General features: G+C 41.7%; 1 protein-coding gene across 35 annotated transcripts in view; it reads left to right on the top strand.

The window, feature by feature from the left end:
- The first annotated feature begins 436 nt into the window (after positions 1-436).
- picalma (phosphatidylinositol binding clathrin assembly protein a) overlaps positions 437-27,027 on the top strand; it is a 120,558-nt gene continuing 93,967 nt past the window's right edge. For all 35 annotated transcript variants that reach the window (XR_007957113.1, XM_052025606.1, XM_052025605.1 and 32 more), the window contains exon 1: positions 437-919. Coding sequence is in view for 34 of the 35 variants with exons in the window: in XM_052025606.1 (XP_051881566.1) it covers positions 790-919 (130 nt within the window). In the remaining variant the exon portion in view is untranslated. The remainder of the gene's footprint in view (positions 920-27,027) is intronic.

Genomic DNA, 27,027 nt, shown 5'->3' with positions numbered 1-27,027 from the left:
TCCAGTGCCAGCGTCGGCTGTGGTCAAGTAAGGCTGTATCACTGCATCAAACTTCTCAACACTTAACCTCACCTCCAACAAAATTCCATTGGTATGGAATTAATCTGCAGGATGAATGGAAAACTTTGTCCACAATGACTACTCTTGATATAAAAAATATATGTAATAATCTTATTCTAACATGCTGGCAGTTGCATATTTTCAAAAAAAGCTTTCTGACTCGGTGTGCCACATGTAAAAATTGCAAAAATGCAGTTCCATCAGCGGATAAAAGAAAAGAACCTCTCCTGGAAAGTAGAAGCGCTAGCATTGAGAGGCAGTGTCAGTCTCGATTGCAGAGGGAGGGAGTCTGGGGCTGGCTGATGGGCTCCAGCTGGTACGAGGGTTGGTGGATGATCACATGATAACGATCCAGTGGGCAGGAGCCTGGCTCAAACCCGCCATTTTCCTGTAACTCCTGCTCCCTTTCAGTGGAGGGAAAGAAAGGAAAACGATTTGAACCCTGGGTGGCGATAGCTGCCCAAGTGTTGCTTTGCATGTTGTTTTAGAAAAGCCTGCGGCAGGCGTCTGTTCTCTCTCCCCTTCCGGGGTTTACAGTTTACTTTTTGTTGGTTGGGGGGGTGGGGTGGGGGGGGGGAGGGAGGGTTAGGGAGGGTGGTGTTTGTTTTTCTTCATCTGGCTCGCCGGGTTGATCAGAGAGAGGATTTAAAGCCCTTCCTGTGTGTGTGAGAGTGAAAGAGAGCGAGAAGGGGAGGGAATCTGCCGTCGGGGTACTGGCGACGAGAGAAGATGTCGGGCCAGAGTATCACGGACCGTATCGCCGCCGCTCAGCACAGTGTCACCGGCTCTGCTGTCTCCAAAACCGTCTGCAAAGCCACCACACACGAGATCATGGGCCCCAAGAAGAAACACCTGGACTGTAAGCGCCCCCTTTCACTTTGGCAGTCTGCAGAATGAAGCCGCGTTCCGCCCAGGTTCCTTTTTGTTCGGTTTACTGTTAACAGCAGCCGATTGTCGGGCCCTGTGCGTTGCCGGGGGAATGTTTCCGTGGTTCTTTTGCGGCAACAGGCCCCAGATAACGCCCTTGGCCTTGATTTTGTTCAGTGGATGCACGGCGTTTTGATGTAGAGTTTTTTTTCAGTCTTTTGTCTCTGTTGTATAGTTACTCCAGATTTTATTTTGTAGTGCAGTAAGATTTCCTGTGAACTTGTGGGGAGTTTGTGTGTGTTTGAGGGGTGGGGGGGGGGTTTAAGTCTCAAGACTTAAATACATTTCTGTGGTTTCATGTGATGTGGTAGTTGTGGTTACATTTCTGAAAGCTGCTATTGAAAATGGAACTTGCAAATCACCTCAAAACACGTTATAGTGAATCAGCAGTTTTTCTATTTATTAATCTTGAGAGACTTATTTTTTTCTATTGTCAGAGACAACTGATTCTTTTTGGTTGAAGGCGTGGGACCTGGCGGACTAAACAGATACATAATTACGGAAGTCTTTTTAATGCCTGGAATTTGCTCGTTTTTTTGAGTTGAGGAACGGAGAACAAGTTTCCCAGATTAGTAATTTCCTACCGTTTAGAAAATCTGACTCCCGTGTTGTCCTGATGAAGTGTTCAGTCTTCCTGTTCTTGTAGCAATTCATGGTCCTGGAATTTGTGGTGATCTCATTTGCAGTCCTTGATGTAATAAGCACTCATTTCTAATTTATGATTAAGGGAGTAAAGTATTCTAATAAACATCAAAGTATATTACATGTGGTCATTTTAAAAAGTCGCAAGTATTCAGTGTTTAATGAGCTTTTGGATTATTTGCACGTAATGCAGTCAGTGTTTTTTTCCCCCCTTTTTTTGTTGTGAGAAAAATACACCTACTGACCCATAACCAAATAAAGGTGGTTGTGTGGTGCTTTTGACCATGGGGAAACAATATCCCAAAGCTTAATGTTATTATTTTAAAAATGTCACTTAATGTGTCAGTGGAGATCTTTTAAACTATGGAGCTCCTCTGAGAGCTGGTTGAATGGCCTCTTGTGTCATATGGAAACATAATATGAAATAATGACCAGCTCAGTAGAAGTGAATTTGAATTGTATTAAATCAAGCAGGGATTCTTTGATTGTAGAAGAGATAGTAGTGAAAAAATTGGTGTGAAACATGACTTTTTAATTATTTTTGATATACAAATCATGTAACTTGGATTTGCTAGTGTACTTGTGACTTTAGAGGTGGAGGTTTTAAATCTCTGTCCAGTCCTTAAGTACACAATCCAGGTTGACGCTACTGCAGAACCAAGGGAAGGCAGCATCGTTGCAATTCTCTTTTTTTTCAGATGAAGTGTTAAACTAATGTCCTGTCTCCCCACTGGATCCTATTGAACCAGTCAAAGCAATTTAATGAATTCTGGATGGGCTGTCAAGAATTTCTTCAGCCAACATCAACAAAACAGATTTTCTGATCATAGATTTCATTTACTTTGTGCAATTTTACTGTGTTTGTCTGCATAACATTTTGACACTTCTGTGGACAAATTGAAGTTGTGAATTGTTTCAACTGCTCCCAAGAAGCCTTTTCTCCAATTCCTGCTACAAAATCAGTATTTTTGCTTTCCTAAGGATTATTGTGTGTAAAGCTGAAATATTATATTTAACTTTTGTAAATGTGATCTCCCAAATTGGGAAACCACCTCATGGGAAAACTGAGAATGACTTCCACTTTTTCCCAGTTCTTTGATCCACATGTTCTCTTCATTCGCTAGTGGACCACTGCAATCACAAGAAGGATTCCAGTAATTTTATTCTTGTCTTTCCTCCTGTTCTGTCATTCGTCCATTTAAGTGCTTCAATCACTTCCCACTGATTTTTTTTTGCCAGTCCTTTTAAATATTGCCATTTGAGCCAACTGAGTACATAAAGGACATTGTGATTTGCAATAAAAGTCATATTGAGAACTACTGCATTATTAGAGCATCAGGTTAATGAACAGGAATTAATCCATACATAAAATCCTTGCTATGTAACTTTTGACAGCTACTTTTGCTCTGAACTTGTGCTCAAAGATAAGATTGAATAGTTGTGCAGAGTATTGATCAGACTTCATCCAGCACACTTTAACCTTTTACATAGAATGATCTGTTTGAAGAAGTGTCAATTTCTGCAGTTTGAGGCCCTCTGTCAGAGCTATTCTCTAACTGGTTCTCATGTTGCGTAGTCTCTGCACATGGTCAGAAAGCATGCTGCAACTGGCATTTACTCTTATTTCTTTATCTCTTCAGTTGCTGTCTGACGTGCAGGTAACAGTTTAGCAAGACTAGAAAGATAAAGCACAGGTCTCTCTTTTGATTCTGGTCTTGGAGTATTTAATTCGACCAGGGGTGAGCATCAGGATAACTTGAAAATGACAATACTTTTGATGTCATTGAAGCTTTCAAGATGGGAATTCGGCAAGTTGATCCAATTTTCCCACTTTGATAAGGGAATAGCACTTTGAGAGGTACATTTTGGACATTGCAGGATAGTTTCCAGGTCAGATTGTTAGAGTGTTAGGTATTTATAAACATGTTTGACATAACTGGATTTTTTTCTCTTAGTCTTTGCACTGCACTGTACTGCTGCTGCAAAACAAATTTCGTATCATACAAGTCAATGAAAATAAATCTGATTCTGAAAGAGCAGGGGAAATGATTTGTCCAAGAAAATGAATTGGAGTTGAGATTCAAGAAGGCTTCTGATCGTTATTCCACTGTTGGTGTCTCTGTGTCCTTTTATCTGCTCTCCTCTGACTCGCCTTTGTGTTCAACTGAATCAAAGATTTAATATGTATTTTAGGAGATGAGGTTTTCATTTGCTTTATGTTCCTTTTAATTCTTCCTAGTAATACTGTTAGCACATGTGCGTCTCTTATTCCTGTGGATTCATCTTGCTTTGATCTACTGCTTCCTGGTTTATACATTGTTTCTTGACATCATTACATGATTCTTGATTGACTCAAGCCCCTGATTGACCGTGTCATTAATAAGCAGGAGCTTCATGTAAGTGATAGATATTCATGGATGGGTCAGAAAGAAATCAATTTACTTTCAGTCCTTCAATAGTTGCTAATTATACTTTGAAAGCCTCAGCCAGGGTGAGTTGATCTCTAGAATTTACAGCAAATGGTCTTCTTTCTGAACATATCCTTAAAACAGAAAGCAAGCAGCCTGTTGTTTTCTCTTGAGTGGCATGTCACGAAATCTGTATCTAGCTGCTACTGTTTGTTCGTTATTAAACTGTACCCACCCTTCCTCTCTCAGCCTCCTTAATAGCTACCTCTTATCAAGCTCTAGGAATGCTTTAGTATGTTTATAAATGGAAATTGTTGTTGTTCTTTGGTAAATTAAGCTACTTATAAGACTTAGAAACTGTGTTTTTGATCTGATGTTTATCCAGCTCACCATATGGAGTGCAGGAGATGCATTCCATTAGCTGGTGTAGAGTGAATGTTCTTTGTTATGATGTCTGATGTTTGTGACATGAGATCTGGGAGTTGCCTATTCCTTTGCACGCTGGTTACTCCCTCAGGCTAAACCTGAGTGTGCAGACTGGGTCTTCCTCAAAAGAGTTTCAGATTCCATTGTGTCTTGCACGTAGAATAATCGTTAACACTTGTACAGTGTTGCTGATATGTCTCGCATCACATTGCCAACTGCTGCTAAAATACTACTTGGAATTTTTTGTCACCTACAACTGAAAGAACCCAGTCTTCCAGATTGCCACACAAACCACAACACGGACCATAACTTTCATCCATAGCCACATTTAACCTTAAATACTGCTTCTCTAATATCCTTGCTATACTGACCTCTGGCACCTGGTCCTGCAATCTATGAAATTAACTAATTCTTTTTGCCTCCTGCATTCTGCAAGCTTATTCAAATCTCTCCAAATTTCAAAACCTACTTGATGTTTCACTCTTTTCTCACAATTATCCTTTTGACCATTGGTATCTTAAATCTACAGCTTTGACCTGGCTTTTAGTAACCTACCTTAATCTCTCCTTCACTTTGGTGAGTTTTTTCTTAATTACTCTCCCTTTAAAGCATTGGGAAGTTCACCCACATTTTAAAAATCCTGTTTAATGCAAGTTGTTTTCCTTCTGGATCCTACTTCCTTTTTTTGTAAGGAATATTGACTTTCTGCTTTTTTTTGCTGGATTGTGTCACTGCGTGATTGAAATTTTCTTTGGGAGAATCTCTCATTCTGTCACAATGGAGTTGATTTATCTAGTTCAGATTTGCATTGTGATGGGAGGAGGTATACCATTGTTTTTAAATTGTTACTTTTCACTTCATGGCATTGCCTTGCAATCCTAAGGTCACTGTAATAGTAATTATGGCAGACAGATTAAAACATACCTGTCAATGTACGTGACTTTTAGCAACTTGGATATCTTAACCTGGAAATAAATTGTTATTTTATTCTGCATCTTTTTAACTGTTTGGTGAAATATTTGAATGGAGTTCACCTCTCATTGTACATAATGATTGAGTTTTTAAAAAAGAAAGCATTTCTGAAACTAGATTTTATGCAAAAGATTTACTGTTATTTTGAAAATTTTCAATTTAAATATTAATTTCTTTAACAAAATCTTCTTGCTGAAATAGTGGAGAGTGATCTCAAGAGCAACCTGCTTGTATTCTAGCCATGCAATTGGCTCAAGGTACCAGTTGTTGTCATGGTATAAATGTGTAATCTAAAATCAGAAAGCAAAGCTATTTTAATAAGCCTGGATTTCAAAAAATTATGACAAACAAACTGAGAGAACCCAGACTATTATTATGTGGAGTGTCTGAACTTGGAGTAGTCTATTTGGTCCCAGTTGAACTGGACTCGGGCTAGCAATAACTGCCTATGGAAGGCTAATGATAAGAGGGACCTACATACACAAACACCATTTTGTTTTCTGAAAACAAAGCAGTTTTTATTTTAAACAAAAATATTGTGTACATTCCCAGTAGAAAGCGATACTTGCCTTTTCTCTTCAGATGCTGATAGACCTGCCGTGTATTATCAGCATTTGTGCTCTTTCCATTTTTGTAGGTTGTTAATGATGCTGTGTGCAAGATGCATGGTATATTCCAACTGCTCCCTGAAAACATGCTAACTGTGTAATTTGTTTTGGCAGTTATCTGATGGGCTTTGCTCAAAGTTGTGACATGTCTAACCTCTGTGAGAAATATGTTGAAAAGCACATATTTTGTTGACAAAGGACAATGCTGGTGAGGAGTTGAGATGATGGACGCTAGTCTTTCTAATTAGAACATGTTCTATGCAGGGTGACTGTACTGGGATACAAGAATTGATGTTGATGTTTTCAATGTTGAAACATTTTTTCCCATAAAATAATTTATTTTCGGCATAGTCTTGCAGTGATTTTTGACCAGATTAAATTAGCTATTGTTGATGATTTTAGTTGTTGGATAATGTGTAAATTAAGTGGCTTTACTGTACTATAATTTTATACTTCCAACATGTAAATAAATAATGGTTTTTAACACATTTATACTTGGCTGTAAGAGGCATGTGTACTGTTTTCTTAGCTTTATATTTTTTGGGAGAACATAAGAAATTTTGATTTAAGTTGACAAAGTGTAAACCTTTTTCATTTGCAGAATGGAACTGAAGAGTTCCAGTCAAGTAAGAAATATATGAATGTATGAAACAGAAGTATGTGTAGGACACTTGGCTCCTCAAGCCTATTCCAACATTTAATAGGATCAAAGCTGCCTGATTATAATTTCATCTCTGCATTCCAGTCTACTCACTTGCTTTATCAAGAATCCATTCTCTGATGGTAAAAAAAATCAGACTCTGCTTCCGCTGCCCATTTGAGGAAGGGAGTTCTACAGCCTCTCAGCCCTCAGAGAAGAAAGTTGCACATCATCTATCTTAAATGGGCAATCCTTTACTTTTAGTGACCTTAAGTACTAGGCTCTCCAATGAAAAGAAAGCTCTCAAAGTGGCTGCAAAGGTTGATAGGGTGTAAAAAAGCATATGGCATGCTTGCCTTTATTGCTTGAGGCATTGAGTTCAAGAGTCAGGAAGTTATGTTCCAGTCTTTTAAAAACCCTCGGCCTCATCTTGAGAGTGGCATTCAATTCTGGTTGCCCCATAAGGGGAAGGATGTGGAGGCTTTGGAGAGGGTGCAGAAGAGATTTACCAGAATGCTGCCTGGATTAGAGGGCATGTGCTAAAAAGAGAGGTTGGACAAGCTTGGGTTGTTTTCTCTGGAATGGCAGAAACTGAGGGGAGACCTGAATCAGAAGTAGAATCATGTTTATTATTACTGTCTTGTATGATGTGAAGTTTGTTGTTTTGTGGCAGCAGTATAGTGCAAAGACATAAAATTACTATAAATTACAAAGTAGTGTGCAACAAAAAATGGAATAACAAGGTAGTGTTCATGGGTTCAGGGAAGAAGCTGTTGCTAAATCTTCAAGTGTGGGTCTTCAAGCTCCTGTACCACCTCCCTCATGGTAGTAATGAGAAGAGGGCATTTCCCAGATGCTGAGGGTCCTTGGTGATGAATGCTGCCGCCTTGAGGCACCTCCTTCTGATAGAAGTTTATAAAATTATGAGAGTCAAAGATAGAGTAAACAGCCATACACAGAAAGTGCTGGAGCAACTCAGCAGGTCAGGCAGCATCTATGGAGGGAAATAAATAGTTGATGTTTTGGGCCGAGACCCTTCAGGATTGGAAAGGAAGAGGGCGGAAGCTGGAATAAGAAGGTAGAGGGAGGAGCACGCACAGGTAATAGGTGAGTTCAGGTGATAGGCGGGTGGGGGGGGGTGTGATGGATAGAAGGAGCAAAGGGCTGAAGAAGGAGGAATCAGGTAGGAGAGGGCAGTGGACCATGGAGTAAAGGATGGAGGAGAGGAGATGGGCAGGTCATCAAGGCAGGGGAAGGGAGCCACAGGAATAAGGGAAGACAAAGGAGTGGAGGGGGGAAGAAAAAGAAGGGATGGGATTACCAGAAGTTAGGGAAATTGATGTCAAGGCCATCAGCCGGTATCATTTTTCCTCTGGATTGAAATGTCATTTACCAGAGGGCATGCATTTAAGGTGGGGGGGGTGGGGGTGGAGTTCACAGGAGATGAGTGGGGCAAGTTTTATTTTACACAGAATAGTGGTGCCTGGAATGTGCTGCTAGGGGTGGTGATGGAAGCGGATACCATAGAGGCATTTAAAAAGCTCTTAGATAAGCACATGAATATGCAGAGAATGGAACGATATAAGGATTAATTTACTTAAGTGTCATTAGCTTAATTAGTTTGGCACAACATTGTGGGCCGAAGGGCATTTTCCTTTGTGATACTATTCTGTGTTCTTAAATTCATCTTTTAAAGATTCCTCTGGATCTTGAATGTTTCAAACAAGACCTCTCTTACTCTTCTAAATCCAGTTGATCCAAGCCCAGGCTCTCCAACCTTTCCTCATAAGGTTCCAGGTGTTAGTCTACTGGAATGTACCTGAACTGTTTTCAATGCACTACATAGTGTCTATACCTTGCCAGATGTTTCACCATTATTCTATATAACTGAAATATTATCTTCCTAATTTTTGCATTTAATTCTCCTTGCAATAAATGCTAAATTATGCAACATGTCTTTCTTGTACTTTGCCCTTGTCGACTGATATACCATTGACCAATTTGGGAACCAAAATATTCAATACAATTGAACATGCTTCTACTTTGCATTTATTTTCTCTGTTCTTCTTTCTTTTGTGTATCTGATATATTCTTACAATATACATGCTTCAGTGGAAGAGGTCATATAAGTTTCAGCCAAATGTCATTAATAATCAATATGATTAAAACAATGCATAGCAGGTTTAGAATTTGATTTCCAAAGAGTCAGCTTTTGCTCAGTGGTAAGTGTGAATAATGTTGTTCAAGTGCTTTTGAGATACTGGAGCACATGATCGAGGATGGTGATATCTAGGGGGCTGTTTCACTGCTGGATGGCAGTCTTAAAGAGATGATCAAACAAGGCCTTGTCTGTTGTTTCTGAATGTAAAAGATCTTCTGGCACTATTTGAAGAGTAGCAAAGGAAATTTGGCCTAGTGTCTTGGTCAAAATTTATACCTTCACTCAGATTATCTGTTCATTTATCTCATTGCTGTTTGAGACCTTGATATGCACACAAAAATTAGATAATTTCCCTCCAAGGTTGTGAGGTCCTCAGGGATGTCATGAAAGTCCTAATTCTTTGTTCAAAAGAATTTTGTTAGAAAGTAGTTGTCACGAATCTTGTACAATAAATAATTTGTGCAGTTGCAATAAGTTAATCAGTTTGTTTAGAAAGAAATATAATAGAACAACGTGGTTCTCAAGAATGCAGAATCATCCTAATGATGGGCAAGGATCTATTGATGACCACTGTAGATAAAACAAAAATTTAAAGGCATAGGAGCTGATGGTAAACCTGCAATTTACATGGTATGCAAAGTCATTGCAGCATATAATTTGCACCATTGGTCCATTCCACTGTTTACACACTACACAAGTTTCTTTCTATTTTTCTCCTAACCCCATCTCTATATTATCTTTTTCTGTCATGTGTATGTTGTGACTTCCCTTCATGTTTTTGCATCAGCTATTTCTTGTGGTGGCAAGTTCCTGTTCTAACCGCCACATTGGTAAAAATGTTTCTCCTTATTTCTCTATTCATTATATTAGTGACCACCTTTTTCATTATATTAGTGACCACCTTTAAAATCAAGGTTTTTTTTGAATAAAGGCAGTGGGGATACAATTGTCGATTGCCACAATATCCTGAAGAGATAAGAGACTTTTAAAGCAAATTGTGATGTTAATAATCATTGAGCAAAATCCATTTCTGAAACTCTATAACGATACAAAGAAGGCTAGGGCCACCAGGAAACTCTTCCTATACTAGAGAAGATAGACCATTGCTACTGAAGTCCATGCTGTAATCATAGAAGATCAGACCCAGAGATGTTATTAAGAACTTGTCAATTTTCCTCGCCTTCTTAGTGGCAGGAATTGTAGAGGTGAATAGAAATTTTCCCTTCTATTAGAAGGAATTGTCATATGTTATTGGAATATTTAAAACTTGTGTGATTAACAAAATAAAATGTTTCTAGGTTTTCATTTGTTGAGATGATGGAGAATAATAATTGTCTTTGAATGTTGTTGTGAAGAAAAATAAATTAACTCCAGTTGGAGTGTGTGTGTGTGTGTGTGGGAGCATAAGGTGCCTTGACTAATAACATTTGCAGGGCAGAAGCTCCATCAGATTAGTTGCATTTGTTAAAACTGCTGAATTGTCACTTCAATTTCCTTTGAGTAAAATATTTTTAACATTTTTCTACTGATTGGAAAGTATTTGTGAGAAATGCTGTGAATGCATGATTGGCTTAACCAAAGTAATTTAGAATATATTTTAATATTGTAGTGCTTTAACAATAGTGATGTAATACATAAATTCTAATTCTATTAGATTTGACTGGGGCATTAATCTCTACACATGAACTTTGTAGACATGGGTGTGTTTGTCTGCATGCATCTAAATTAAAGGACTGATTCTGTTGTTCCATCAGTTGCTTAATTATGTAATGCAATCAAACCCTGCACATTGGTTGTTATTTAGTGGACTTGGTAAATGGGGAAAAAAGGATGAAAAGTTTTTGTTCCCTTCAAGCTGGGCTTCAGCTTTTTGGGGGCGGGGGGGTGGGTAACTTTTTTTGGAGCTATAAATTAGTGCTAGGGTTTTCATTACATTGTTCAATTGATTTCTGCTTCAGCTTAAAATGGTTGAGCCTTTGACCTGCCTTTTAATAAAGACGTGATAAACATTTTCATGTTTTATATTCAGATACACTAAGATTAATCCTAGGTACCAATAATTAAGTTATCTGATCTATGAAATTAACTTTGGTCACATTCAGTGACTTTTTCAATTCAATTTGAAAGCAAATTCTGTTGGCTGAATGTGTTGGGGTATGATGCCATATCAACAATCAACTAATTGATACGAGAGTCCCAGCTGCCAATTCAAGTGCCAGCAACAGTACAGATCGGCATTGTTTGGCTTATCTAAAAATGGCCTTGTGAACCCAGACAACAGTACCTCAGCAGGAAAGTGTGCCAGTTAACAAAATGACGTAGCAGCATTTTAATGGGAGAAAATGTGCCAGTTATTCATGTGGTTAGCACTGACAGCTATTTACTTTTACACTGTGGAGCTCATTCATTTCACATTAACAGAACAGGCTTTTTTCTTCATTGGAATAGAGCTGATCCAAATCTAACATTGGTTTAAGTATACAGTCTCAATGCACCATTTCATGGGTCTTCCAATGTATAGAACAGGTGCAAAGAGTAGAATTGCTAGTTGTTTATCTGCCAACAGTGCCTTCACAGTTGAAGTTGTAGTGAAAACTGAATGCAGATACCACCATGAAGAATACTCCAGGATAAGGTTTAAAGAGTAGCTGTATCCTCATCTTCTTTTGACAGACTAAAAAGAATTTTTCTTTTTATGGAAGAAAGAAATTGAAGACTGTGGTAGCCTCTTGACTAGATTATCATCTTTTAGCTTGCTTTGATAAATGCTTTGGTTTGTTCTCTTTAATGAACGTGCTGTAGCCGGACGCGGCGCATTTCCGAAGAGAGACGAGGAGGTTGAATTCAAAACACACTTTACTCACTCAGACAAAACGCACGTGTGCCAAAGTACCCGGGACACACCCAAAGGACTTGGCGGTGCCTTAGATCCACCTAGAGGAGCCTGTTCTATAACCGATAATCCCCGTTAAACCTCACCATTTCTTGCTATCAACTGCCTATATACCGCTGTCGTCAGCTCACCCCATGAGGGGATAAAAGTAAGCAAAATGAATTTACCTCCAATACGTCAGGTCGAGGTGTAGCGAATGAAATGGAAAGAAATGGGCTACATTTTCTTTTAAGAAAAAACGAACAGTACAATGAAAAACTACTTAAAGGTGGATTTAGTAGTAAGAAAATCTTAGAATACTATTCTGAAATTGGCTCTGAGGCGCGCATACACCGCCCGTCACTCTCCTCATTATAAAAATCTTCTTTTATATAAACTTACCTCTAAAGAGGAGACAAGTCGTAACACGGTAAGTGTAAGGGCCCACATGGGGCAGAAGTGACATAAGGTTCCCGCCAGAAGGCCCGCCCTGCGGTTCATTCACAGCGTGCTCCTGCACGTCTGCCCGTGGCCACCGATGGTGGTTCGAGTCCCATGTGTACAGGCTGCTACACCCCCTTCCCACCCCCAGAAATGTCCATCAGGGGTATGGGGCCCCCAGTCTGTGTGTCCCGCTTGGGTGGCCTGCCTCACTGGCGCGGTGCAGGTACCCTCACCGGTTGCTCCATGTCCAAATGCGCCGGTTTGAGGCGGTCCACTGTAAAAGTCTCCTCACGGCCACCCACCTCTACGACACACGTAGACCCATTGTGCTGGATCACCTTGAAGGGTCCTTCATATGGCCACTGTAGGAGTGACTTGTGCATGCCCCTGCGAATAAAAACATACTTGCAATCCCGGAGGTCCTTGGGGATAAAGGATGGTGTAGTGCCATGCCTGGAGGTTGGAACCAGTGCTGGGGTCCCTACCTTGTCCCGTAGCCTTGTCAGCACCTCTGCCGGCGTCCCTGCTGGACCTTGGGCCTCTGGCACGAACTCGCCCAGGACTGTCAGGGGGGTGCCGTAGACTCCCCTGGATCCTCCTTGGGGGCTGTGTGGATGCCCAGTAAGACCCAGGGGAGCTCATCTGTCCAGTTGGGGCCCCTGAGGCGCACCGTCAGGGCTGACTTGAGGTGCAAGTGGAACCACTTGACCAAACCGTTGGACTGGGGATGGTACGCCGTGATGTGACGTAGCTGGGTGCCCAGGAGCTGCGCCAGTGCTGTCCACAAACCTGACATGAACTGTGCTCTTCTGTCAGAGGTGATGTCTGTTGGGAGTCCGAACCTGGCGATCCAGCTTGCGATGAGTGTCCTGGTGCAGGATTCGGTGGATGCGTCTGCTAGCGGCACGGCCTCTGGCCATCTGGTGAACCTGTCGACCATGGTAAAGATATATCTGGCGCCCCGGGAGACAGGCAGGGAGCCGACGATGTCCACGTGGATGTGCCGAAACCTCCTGAGCGTCGGCTGGAACTGCTGGAGAGGGGCCTTCACATGCTGCTGGACTTTGGTGGTCTGGCAGTGTACGCAGGTCCTGGCCCAGTGCCCGACGTGCTTGCGCAAACCATGCCAGACGAACTTGTCTGTTACCAATTTTATGGACACCCGGATGGGCGAGTGGGCCAGGCCATGTAGCATGTCGAACACCCGGCGCCTCCATGCTGCTGGTACCATGGGCTGCGGTTTGCCAGTAGACGTGTTGCACAGGAGCCAAGCCGCTGTCGGGCCGACAGGGACGTCCTCCAACTGGAGTCCTGAAATGGTGCAGTAAGCTGGGATCTTGGTGTCCACCTGTTGCGCCTCCGCCGGCACTGTGTAGTTGATCCCTGGGGATGAGATGGTCGCTGAGTGAATGTGGGGGCGGGACAGCGTGTCGGCGACCACGTTGTTCTTCCCTGTGATGTGGTGGACGTCTGTGGTGAAATCCGAAATAAAGGAGAGGTGCCTCTGCTGCCGAGCCAACCATGGGTCCGATACCTTTGCAAGGGCGAAGGTGAGGGCCTTGTGGTCTGTATACACGGTGAAATCCCTTCCTTCGAGGAAATGCCGGATAGCCAGGTAGAGCGCTAACAACTCTGTCGAAAGCGCTGTACTTAACCTCCGGCGGTCGCAGGTGTTGACTGAAAAAAGGAGGGCCCACTGGCCCTCGACGAGCTGCTCCAGGACTCCGCCGACCGCTGTGTCAGAAGCGTCGTCTGTGAGTGCCATGGATACATCAACTCTTGGGTGTACCAGGAGGGTCGCTTTTGCTAATGCCTCTTTGGCCCGCTCAAAAGCCTCCGTGGGCTCCGCGTCCCATGCCACCTCTTTGGTCTTGCCGGCCATTGGACCGAACAAGGGCCTCATGATGTGTGCTGCCGCCGGCACGAAACGATGGTAGAAGTTTACCATCCCCACGAATTCCTGCAGGCCCTTGACCGTGCTGGGTTTGGGAAACTGGCGGATGGCCTGGACCTTGTCCGGTAGAAGGGCGGCGCCATGCCGATTGACTCTGTGGCCCAAGAAGTTGATCTCTGTCCGCCTGAACTGGCACTTCACCGGGTTGATTGCCAGTCTGTGGTTGCTCAGATGTTGGCAGAGTTGGCGCAAATGTGCCACGTGCTCTTGGTGCGACTTGCTGGCCACCAGGATGTCATCTAAGTAGATGAAGACGAAATCCAGGCCTCTCCCCACCTAGTTTGTGAGCCTCTGGAAAGTCTGGGTAGTGCTCTTGAGGCCGAACGGCATCCTCAGGAATTCAAACAACCCGAAGGGGGTGATGAGGGCTGTCTTGGGCACATCATCGGGGTGCACGGGGATCTGATGGTACCCCCGGACCAGATCGATTTTTGAAAAGATGGTCGCCCCATGTAGGTTTGCTGTGAAATCCTGGATGTGAGGCACCAGGTATCAGTCTGCGGTCGTGGCGTCATTGAGCCTTCTGTAGTCCCCGCAGGGTCTCCAACCTCCTGCGGACTTGGGCACCATGTGCAGCAGGGATGCCCACGGGCTGTCCGAGTGACAGATAATCCCCATCTCCTCCATCTTCCGGAACTCCTCCTTAGCGAGGTGGAGCTTGTTGCATGGGAGCCTACAGGCTTGGGTGTGCAGCGGTGGTCCTTGTGTGGGAATGTGGTGCTGCATGCCATGCTTGGGATCGATTGTGCAGAACTGCGGGGTGATGATGGAGGGGAAATCTGCCAGGACCCTGGTGAACTTGTCACCTGAGAATGTGACTGAGTCCAGGTGGAGGGCCAGTAGCTGGGCTTCCCTGAGCTGGAAGGTCTGGAACATCTCAGCGTGGACCAAACGCCGGCCCTTCAGGTCGATCAGAAGACAGTTGGCCTGTAGGAAATCCACCCCCAGTAACAGCTGTGATACCGCTGCCACCGTGAAGGTCCAAGTGAAACGGCTGGGCCCGAAACACAGCAGGATGGTTCACGAGCTGTACATTCGGATAGTGGTGCCGTTCGCAGCAGTGAGATCGGGACCTGGGGCGGTGTTACGGGTGTCCACGTTGGAGGGGGGAAGAACGCTGATTTCGGCTCGGTGTCTACCAGGAAACATCGCCCGGGGTGTTGGTCCCAGAGGAATAGGAGGCTGTCGCGATGGCCAGCCGTCAAAGCCACTAGCAACGGCCGGCACTGGTGTTTCCCAGGAAGGCACATGGTGGGCGGCAGTGGCACGTGTTCGAACGCCCTTGTCCCCCGTGAGTCTCAGCGGCTTCGGTTGTGGGGTCTTGGCCTTGGGCTGTGTGGTCGTGGTTAGGCAGATGGAGGCTGTTCCCTGCCGTTTACTCTGCCATAGAATGTCTGCCCTGGTCGCGAGCCTGCGTGGGTCGCTGGAATCTTCAGCCGCGAGGAGGAGGCGTATGTCCTCTGGCAGTTGCTTGAGGAACAACTGTTCGAGTAGAAGGCATGGCTTATGGCTGTCCATAAGTGCCAGCGTATCGTCTATCAGCTCGGATGGCTTGCGGCTGTCCACGTTCAGGAGCTGCGCAGCTCACTCGCGGCAGGAGAGTCCGAAAGTATGGATTAGGAGCGCCTTGATCTTAGTGTACCTGTCTTCCGTTGGTGGCTGGTGCAGGAAGTCAATAACCCAGCCTGCCGTGTCCTGGTCAAGCGCGCTGACCACGTAGTAGTACTGCGTGGTGTCGGCTGTAATGTCTCTGAGACTGAACTGGGCCTCAGCCTGCTCGAACCAAACGTGGGGCTGAGCGGCCCAGAAAGTCGGGAGCTTGAGCGAGACTGTGTTGTGCGAGTCGTTGAATGCATGTCGTGGGTTCCAGATGCCGTCTGGAAGTGTCGGGTCACCAAATGTAGCCGGACGTGGCCCGTTTCCGAAGAAAAACTCGGAGATGAGGAGGTTGAATTCAAAACACACTTTACTCACTCAGACAAAGCGCGCGTGTGCCAAAGTACCCAAGAGCCCCTTTGGGCCCACGGGCGGACGTGACGTAAGGTTCCCACTGGAAGGCCCGCCCCGCGGTTTGTTCAGGACGTGCTCCCGCGCGGCTGCCGATGGCGGTTTGAGTGTCATGTACGGGCCTCTACAGTGCCTTCTTTCCTTTCTCCCTTTTTTATTGTTGCAATTAAATGATTGCTGTATCTCAAAGTTTTAAATTTTCTTTGTGAGCACAAGACTATTTATCATGTGATATTTCTTAATGTATTAATATTTAATTCATGGAAACATTTTTAAATCTGTTTTATTTCAGAATACATTATATAATAGTCTGCATCAAATAATTTGCCTCCTGATTTTATATACCTTAACAATTGCATGCATATCCCTGTCTTCTGCAAGTGAGCCCTGGAAGATGGCTTTTCATTCCACAAAATGCAATAATGTATGTGTATTGATTATTGACTTTGTAAAGGATGAAGGAAATTTTGAAGACCCAAGATTTCACTTTGAACCCATCCTTTTCCTATTTGGAAATAGTGATTGAATTTTGGCAGTGGTAGGTTCCTTCTGGGGAGAATGGGGGGAAAAAGTTCACCAGATTTTAAATGTTTTTAGTAATGAAGGTTTTCCACTTGTTGTTAATCAAATTCTCACGACTGCCTTTTTATGGAAAGTCAGAAGTTTCTTACTGTCAAATTAATATAGAAATAAATTGAAATATTGAAGTTGCAAAAGAGGGAGGGGGTGAGGAGCGAAGACCTGACAGCCCAAACAATCCATGTGGCATCTGCATTCCGTGAGAAAAGTTGTAATCATGTTTTCTCCACTCTTTTGCCTTGTCACTTAATTCCCTGTTAATCCACTTTACAATCTATCTTGAATATTGATGGTTTCTGCCTCAGCTATTTATGCTTAAAGTGAATGCCGTGGCAACATGACTTTCATATGCTGTTAGCTTTGAATCTCTTGTATCTATGGTACTTGTCCAAGTTGGCTAACCTCTAGTCCTACTTTCGTCAAGGTAAATATACCCCTGACCTCTTCAACTGCACAATAATTGCTCTCAGTAAGTTCCCACTAAAATTGTACTTCATCTATTCCCTTTATCTCTGCTTTAAGGACAAGGGATGTAAATTTGAATATCAAGGCAAACAAATGCTTTACTTATTTGTTACCAGATTTGGAGCTATTGAGTTCTACTCCTATTTCATAAAGTGACTGTTCCAGGTTTCTTCTGGAATGTGAATGTTAACCTAGCTGGTTTTCTCTATAGTGGCATCATCAGCAAATATATAGGTGTAGTGTTATTCTCCACTTCAAAGCATGCATAAAAGGCATTGAGCTCATCCTGGGAGTGAAGCATCGCTGCCATTTATGCTGTTAGGTTTCGCTTTATAGGAAGTAATGGCATGCAAACCGTTGCTGATTCCACCTAGCATTGACTCTTCATCACCTCTCTCTCCACATTCCACTCTGGCCACTGGAATGCTTCTCTGACATCCAGTGCTGGAAGAACAGAAAGGCCAAAGCCATAATGTTTGATCCCTTTCACAGTTCTTTCCTTGGCTACTAATTCTGTTCCTCTGCCTGGGACTGAGTTGGAAATTGTTTATCAGCTTGCAGTAACTTATGACTCCATGACAAACTTCAGACCACACTTCCACCTTATCAAATGTGTTTATTTTAGTCTCCTGTAATGTTGTCTGACCTCATCCCTTCTTTAGTTTGTCTGCTGCTGATGCCCTCATCTATGTCTTATTATTTCTAGACTTGGTGATTCCAATGCATCATTGTGTTTTGCCCCTTGTGAACCTGACGTTATCCAAAACTCTATTCATGTACTAACTTGCACCAAAATCTATTAACCATCTTGTACTTGGTTTTGACATTTACTTGTGAACTTTGTTTGAATAATACAGTGGAATATGACTGTTAACTGGCAAGGTTAATAGTCACACTCCACTGCAAGAACAAATGTTGCAGTTGCTGCTATAAGTTGCATGTAGGATTTTAGTTAAAAATTGTGCATGGGTATTGTTTGCCAGTTCATTAGGAGTTAGTCCTTCAGACTAGATATTGCAAATTAAATGGCTAGATACCAAGCTAAAACTTGTGCATTGCCAGCAGTTGACTGTATAGTTTATTTTTTAGGGCATGCCCATTGTTTATCTTGGTCATGATAAAAGGAGATCTGAAGGGAGGAAAGAATGTATTTTGCATATGCATGGAAATCCATAATATAAGTAGATAGGTAATTAAGTTTCACTCAGCCAATTTGGCAAAGGTATTTTTGGAATTTAGTAAGCTACTACCCTACGAGTCTGTGACTGTTGTGGAGTGACTTGGTCTGTGTAATGAGTCTATCTTTAGTAAGTAAAAAGCTTGCAAATGTTTAGTGCCTTATCATAATAGTAAGGTCATTGCAAAACACTTAACATACAATGAATTACTTGGAAGTGGAGTCATTGAGAAGCTTATCTAGGTTTGTTAAATTGTTCTTGTGTTACAATTTCCTTTTTCAACTGGAGAAATAGATCACTGTACAGAAAGGCCTGGCGTGGGGTTTCATCTACCTCTGCTCCATTCTAAGTCAACCTTACACTCCTGAGTATATGCATTCGTTGATAAATTGGTGTAGTTGGTTCATGGATTGTTTCTACGTTTTAAATCACTGGGTTTTTCTGTGCTGCTATGAATTTGCAATTTTTGTCAAATTCACTGTTGTTATATTGTTCCCTTAAACAGGTTGTCATCTTGGTTTATGCAAGCTGTCCTTTCTATCTCTACTATTTTGGTGTGACTTGCAGCTATAACGATGATGTGTCCTTTTTTTCCTTTTTTAAATAAGATCTTTATTAGTCACATGTACGTCGAAACACACAGTGAAATACATCTTTTGCGTAGTGATTTTGGGGTTGTTTAGCACCTTGTGGCCTCTGATCTGGGGATTTCAATCTCAGATTGTGACACTGCCCACATTTTTCTAGACAGTAATTGTAGATCGTGATTCTGGTGTTCCCATTCACACTACCTGAATTTTTTTGTTTGTTCATTTGTCTCATTTTCTTCTTGTTTTGACTTTGACTTGTGTCAATTGCTTCTAAATTCTACACCATCGATGGCTTTTTGTTAGCTCACTTTCTTCTTTCTATGGTTCTGTATTTGCTTCTTTAACTTTTTTTGAGTTTGAATAAAACTGGGAACTGATGACCTTTTAATGTTGCTTTCCATAGATGATGCTGGAGTGTTCAGCATTTTCTTTTCATGGGTTTTCTGAGCATATGAGATTGGATGCAAAGTTCTAAACCATCTAGTTCTTCTAATATTGTGGGTGGGAAGATAATGAAGCTGGTGGCATGGGTTTGTAGGCTGTGGCAGGAGCTGAAAATGTTGCACGTGATATTTCCAGAGTTGAGTTGGAAGATGAATTGGGCCATCTTCAAACTGAATGTCAGATGAGTGGTCTGGCAGGGGAAGAAATGTGTCATCTGTATCTGTGTAGAAGTTTGTATATGACTGTTTTGATAAGGACATTGTATAAGTGAGGAACTAGAAAGGCCAGTGATAAATCCCAAGAGGGCAGTGCAGCCATGACATTCTAAGCAGTATAGATTCTTCAGTGCAATGGAATAGGAAAGAATTGAGCCAAACAAATGCTTGATCTCTGAAGCTTTGGAGGAAAGTTGGTGTAGGAGGAATACAGAATGTTCATTCATATCAGAGAGCCCAGAGGCAATGAGGAAAGATGTCACTATTACAAGGAATATCATTTGTGAATTTGATTAGAGCCAGTTAGTACATGTAATCTTATTTGCTTTTCCTTTCCTGCCTAAATCAAAAATATGCCTTTTAATGTGCAAACATTACAAAACTAAGGGCTTGTCCTTTCATGATACAAGAATATAGCACTTTACACCCAATGGAGGATTCTTCTGATATGTAATCACAGTTTCATATATTGAAGTGAGGTAGTCAGTTTATCCACAACTACAACTCTCAAATTGCAATTAAATAAATGACCAGATAATTTGATTTTCTTTTATATTAATGTTGCCTTTTCTTTGGGTATTGCCATGGGATGTTTTCGACTTGATAAGATGGTCAATATCTTGTATTCTGTTATTGATTCTAAGTACAGTTTTCACAATTTATGCTGACGCAAATCAACAGTAATACCTTGAGAAAGCAGGCCAAGCCTGTAGTAAGATTTGTCCCTAGTTGTTACAAAATGTTCTGGGAAGTAGTTTGTTGCTTGCATTTTGTTACCCAATTTCTTAAACTTTTTTAGACACGTGCAAATGGCACCCATGAGACTTGGCTAAGTTGGAAGTTCCTTTCCAATGGCACACCTATAACATTAACGTTCTGACTGCAAGTGTAAAGGAGCTGTTGCATTTTGTGGTTTAAATAATACAACTGTAGCCAGTATTCCATTGAATTGTTGGAAAGATAGTTAATAGAATTTAGAATAATCCTTGAATATAGATTAATATTTTATGCAAGGATATTTTAAATATTCTTGTGCCTTCAGTTAGGTTTGTTTTTTGTTTCATAATGTAGTTTTTCACTTGGGGAAAACTATTGAGCATTAACCTACTTGTGCTCTATACTGTAAACTGCTGAAAATGTTTAAAACTTGTATTTTGATGCCATATTAGAAACTTGATAATTATAATTCAGAAGTACAATAGACAGTTGATGACTTATAAACAAATCATTGCGATAGGCAGGGTGGGACTATAATGTATTGCAGTTGTAGTGTATAGGAGCTGATTTCAAAACCACTGAGATCCTCATCTACAGCATGAGTAGCTTAATGAACTTTGGCTTGGAGTTGATGAACTAGAGTCTTAAGTTCAGGCATTGCAATATATTGGTAAAGAAGGGGAAGCTACCCAGACACTGTTCCAAGAAGCCATCACATCTCTGACATGAACTGCTGCATAATTGGTTAGTCAAGAGGGACTGCAGAGTATGACTATTAGGGAGGCATTGTGTGGGGATCCAGCAGTTGGTGTTGGATAACATGCAGGTATAGCAAGCAATTAGGAAGGTAAAAGATATGTTGGCCTTTCTTTCACTTGCATCTTCCTGTAGTAGTAAATAGGGCCCTATTGAGACCACACTCGGAATATTTTATACAGGTCTGGTCTCCCCACCCAAGAAAGAATATACTTGGATTTCGAAGTGCAGTTGGTTCCAGGACAAGGATATCCTTCCAAAGAGGAAATTAAACAGACTGTATACATATTATCTAGTGTGTAGAAGAATGAAAGGTTATATCATTGAAAGGTACAGCATTCTGAGGTCAGTTTTTTTAAAATTGAAAATGAGGTCAGGTTTTTTAAATTGACATTTGCAATTCCATCAGCAGTTTTTGTTAATGCATGGCTACCTTCACTCGACTACCAAAAAATACTTTGGTGAAATGTCAATATTAGTATGAGGAAAAGCTTGATTTAGCTTCAACCAGTTCCATTTGGGTTCTCAGTCAAAGATCGTACCTAGTTGTCAAGAACTTTATAACCTGATTGCAAGAGTTCATTAGTGACTTTGTTTCTTGATCAGGCATGTATCGCTAAGTAGATTTGGGAAGGGGAGAAGTGATTTAGATTCCAGCTAAGCCAGCTTTTCGAAAAAACAAAAGGGAAAAAAGGGCATCCCATTGGTGCAGCTAATAGAAAATGCTGCCCTCTCAGAGCCAGAGACATGGGTTTCACTCCTGACCTTGTACTCCTTGTACTACACAGAATCCTGTGGACCCAATCAGGATCCTGACAACCTGATACGTTGGTCAAGTTCAAGAGATTGTTAGATGAGCATATGGGGAATATAAGAGAGGGATATGTGGGAGGAAGGGGTTAGATAGTCTTGGGTGTGGTTTGAAGGTCGGCACAACATGGTGGGCCGAAGGGCCTGTATTGTTCTATGGTTCATTCTTATGGTATTTTGGAAGGATGGATGCAAGGATAGTGTTTCCTCTGGCTTGGGATGTCTGATTGGGGTTTTGCAGTCTCAAAATAAGGATTTGGCCATTCAGGACTGAGATGAGGAATTGTTGTATCTAGACAGTAGTAAATCTTTGGAATTCTCCATGCAAGAGGGCTGCGAAGACTCATTTGATGTTTACATTCAAGATGGATTGACAGATTTTTGGAAGGTAAGAGAATTGAGACACATGGATTAGTACTGGAAAGAGGCACAGTGGTAGAAGATCAGATTCATGATCTTATTGAATGGCCCACCAGGTGTGAGGGGCTGAGTAGCTATTTCTGTTTTTGTATTCCATTTTAAGTGAATGTTAAAACCTGAGTAAACACGGTGAAGAAGCTTTAACTTGAGAGTAATCTTGGTTTGTGGTTTCTATTGTAATATTATTGGAGTGTAATCTCACAACATAAAAGATCACACTGCACCCAGATGCTTGTCACATAAGTAATCAGTGTTTGTTAATCAGGAAAGTGTTTTTAACACTTGTTTAGTTGAACCAGCCTTGCAGGAGAATTGAGCTATTGCTAATGTCTCTTAGAGTGCAATTATTATTCCCCACCAAACAACCTGAATGGTGTATCTATCAATTTCTTGGTGATCTGCCGGAATAATTGTCCATGATATGTAGAAGTGGTATATAGTTGTACTGGGACTAATGCAATGGTGTTCTCTCCTGGAAGGGCTAGCCTGCTTTCAGCAAGTGGGTGGGATATGCATAATTAGCAATTGATTTCTCTACATTGCAAGAAATTGGGTTAAGTAGTGCCATGCTTTTGTGCACTAAATGGTTTATCATTGAAAATGAATAGTAATGTAAAATCACAGGTTTGGATTGCAGTCTTCAATGTTCCTTTTGGATCTTGGCCTTGCATGGAGGTGCATAGACATGGAGTGACATCTGTAACTTTCAAATGTGCATGTGTTGCATACAGCCAGCATGGATCACTTCTGCATAGCACTTGAAGTTCTGCGGTAATATTAGTGGAGTCCGAGGCAATGGAGTCCAGCAATGGACTTATAATACATACATAAATAACATATTTTGGCCAATACGACCACTGCTGTTCCTCCCAACCCTCATTTGCTATACCTTTGCTGACACCCACCCTACACTCAGTCCCACCATTGTTCAGGGTCTAATTTGTGCAGTGCTTTCCCTGGGATAGTTTAATCGGACAGCATAGAGTGAGCCTTGTTTTTGCATCTAAACATTACTTTGGGAGGCTTTGATGGAGCTGTTCTCTGAATTGAACCACTTGTACTTGCTAGTGCTTGATGGGATGGTTTGGTGGGAACTTTGCCCTTCATTTAACATCTTGTTTTCTCTGCATTAGGAATATAATTGACAGGACACTTAGAGGAACATTTAGTCTGCATTTCGTCTGTAGTTTGAATGCTGTGGGCATGTTTTCTCCAAGAATCTCATGGTTATCCACTCTGAGACTGGCTGCTTGCTCCTTGGCCTATATTCTGGTTGACACACAAAGTTGCCTTCCATTTATTCCAACAATAAGGGGCTTGTGGGTCAGGCCACAACAAGCTCCACTGTAAGCTATGTCCCAGGAGGCACCAGGCTCAATGTGTCACACTGTCTCCTGTAGGTGTTACCCTTCATATTAAATGAGTGTAAGAAGAGAAAGAAAGTATGATGCAGGACCTGTTCCTGATGTCTAACCATTTGGCTCCAAAAGTAACACACTCCAGAGTATTGCATTAATGTTAATTTAAGATTGTTTATAAAAATGACTAGTTGTTTATACTTCAATCACAGAAAGAAAACATTCCCCCATTAGAAAGTTGAATGTATTTCCTCCCCTTCCGCCCTCAAAATCCACTGTCCTTTTTCGGCGTCAGCTTTATCTAGCCATGTCTTAATTCATATATACACCCGTCTCTAACAAGACTGAAATCTGGGAGGGAGGCTGGGCAGAGATTCCAATTTTAAAAATCTTACAACCCAATGTGCCTGTAATAGCTCTTTAAAAGAACTTTATAATATTGCAATTAGTGCCAGCAAAAGACCTGCCAACTGTAGACAGCAAGTGCAGTCAAATTCTGGCCTAGGCCTGTTGTTGCAGTCCTTTTGCAGGATGTTAGGGTAAGCTGAGTGACGAATCAGTGCTCACTCCTTTTTATTTTCCTGTGTTGGGGATTCTTGGCCTTACTACCACACTGATTTTGCAGGATATGATGTGTCCAGCATAGGTAACATACTGGATAGATAACCTTTTAGATGTGAAAAGTCCTATACAATGCAGGACTGCTGGTAGCGCTATTGGCACTGTAAATCATTCCATAAAGCTCTGACTCAATATCCTTGTATTTTCAAATTATCCTTGTGTCTAACAGCTTCTTCTCCTGTGTTTGACAGTATGTTGTAGCTCCACCACCGTCAATATCTATTGTCATTTTTCCTACAACTCATTTGAATCCATTCAATCTGATTTCTACCTCCCCACAGCATCACAACAACAATTATCAAAATTACTAATTCTATAAGTGATGAATCATGCAGTGTTGCTTTTTATTTCTGACCTTCTGCAGTCTTTGCACAGTTGTTGAGATTGTTTTCTTCTCATGCCCTTATACCTCTGACGAGCTCAATGGAATTAGTCCCACTGCTACTATCCATCATGGCTGCTATACCTCCACTAGTGGATTCTTTTAGCCTGTGCATCAATACCTTGGGAATCGCCCTGGGAGCCATACCTGCTCCTTTTCCTCATCCAGTGTGTTTCCAAGGGCAATTATTGCATTTAGAATCACAGGGTCAGCTTCTGCATGTTACTGATGGACACCCATTTCAACCTCTCCTGTTTGTTCAGCATAAATTACAGATGTTGAAAATCAAATTAAAAGCAACAAACTGCTGGAGATGCTGAGCAGATTAGGAAGCATTTGTGGTGAGAGAAACAGTGTTAATGTTCTGGGTGATAACCTTTTATTAGAACCTATCCCATCATCTCTTAATCCCTTCATTGTTTCTACATGTATGGCATGAACTATAGTTTCCTCTGGCTAACCACTGGGAACAGCAAGGACCAAAGATGAGATTTAATATAAATTCTATATTCTTGCTGCACAGCTCCACCCTATTCAATGTCCACAGTCTCAAGTTGATCTGCAGTAAAACTCGGTTACTCTGCTATTCTTCTATTAGGAAATCCTGATGGTTTGGCTCTGGTTCACTGCATGCTGATTCTGTATTCCCTTTCACCACTGGGGGTCCTGGCTGCTGTACTCCCTTGAAACTTAATGGGTTTGCAGGAGAACTTGCTATTCAACTATGTAAAATGTGTTAGATATTATTACTATTAATGTCCTAACAGTCCAGAAAATCTGCCAATCTGTCATTACCAAAGTCCTGAGCTTGATGGACAAGCAGAGTTCTGTTGTAAATTGTTTGAGACTTTGGGATCCTACAAGTTAAGCTTACAATCAAAATTTAAGGCTGTCTCCTGCCACTTCCATAATAGTTCTGCCTCTGGCTCACCTTAGCACATTTATTTTTTACCTCCATTTTCAAATGTTTGACTTATCACAGTTATTTTCCTGGATCGCTTCCTATTCAATACTCTAAGCCCACAATTTGGCCAAATTCTGCTCTTTTTTTGACTCGTCCTATACTAACCCCATCATCATTCGCTTCGCCAGTCTAGGCTGACACTTGATTCCTCGGGCTTTGCAGTTTAAAACATTTTTCCCTCCTTTCTCATGGATTGCTTGGTATTTCTGTAATCTTTTTCAGACCTATCACCATCTAGAGCTCCTTTTGGGCTTTGAATGCACATCTCTGTCTCTCTCTTAAATTGGCAGCTCTACTGTCACTCGATTTAAGCCACAGGCTTTGGAAGTTCCTTCTGAATTTTTTCCATATCCACAGCTTCCTCCTTTTAATGACCTTTCTTAAATACTCATTTTGTCCTTTTAGTTGCCTGTTTCCATTTTGGGTCTGTGAAGCACTTGCAGACCTTTAAATTAAAGGCGTAGAATAGTTTCAAGTTGTAAATCTAATAATTTTCATGTAACTTAAAGGTACACTTCAAACTTGAACTGAAACAGCTGATCTTGAGAGTTCTTTAAGCAAATGCCACCCAGTAATGAATTTCCTTTTGAAGGATTGATTTCTTCAAAGTTATTTTCCCTGCTTAAGAGTACATTATGCCTAAATTTGTGTGTGGTGCTTCCTTAGGGGCAGGGATAAAGGATCAAATTTAATCATTTTAGTATTTTTATAATCAGTTTGTGGGATTTGACATTCACAACCATTTCCACTATTACAACCAACTTGCACCCCTTGCCAAACTTGGGTGAAAATAGTGTGAAAAGTTTTTTTTAAAAACAAAACCTGGTCCCACCTATTTCCTGCCTTACCCCTCTCCCTCGCCTCTTTATAGTGCCTTTCTCCCCGTTACACTCTCAGTCCTGACTCGGTCTTGACCTGAAATGTCGCCTATCTCTCTGCCTCCACAGATGCTGCCTAACCTGCTGAGTTCCTCTAGCAGTTTGTTTCTTTTTACCTTATCTCCTTGCATGCTGTTGCATTTTGTCTGCCATTTCTGTAAAGTGCCTTGGAATAGTTTAATAAAAGAACAATGTTGTTAAGAGAGCTTCCAGTGTTTTAGTGGTTAAAGGCCAAAAATTCATTAAGGAAAACATATTTGAAGCTCATTTCCTTCTGGAAAGATCTTTTTCTGTAACATTCTTGCTGTATGAAGTTTGTATTCTCCTTCTTTCTGACACCCCCTCTTTCAACAGCATATGTGGTGTTGGGGGGAGGGGAGGCAGTGGAAGGGCTGAGGAATATTGTTCGTATCTGAGCTTGAACCACTAAGGTAAATGGAGGGGAGGTAACATTGAGACTGATCCTGTTCTTGTTTGACATTTACTCTTTCACCAGGAATTCTGATTGGCTTATCTCCCTTGCTGATGT

Source organism: Pristis pectinata, chromosome 11, assembly GCF_009764475.1.
Source record: "Pristis pectinata isolate sPriPec2 chromosome 11, sPriPec2.1.pri, whole genome shotgun sequence".
Taxonomy (NCBI): Eukaryota; Metazoa; Chordata; class Chondrichthyes; order Rhinopristiformes; family Pristidae; genus Pristis; species Pristis pectinata.
This window is presented reverse-complemented; position numbering and strand designations above follow the sequence as displayed.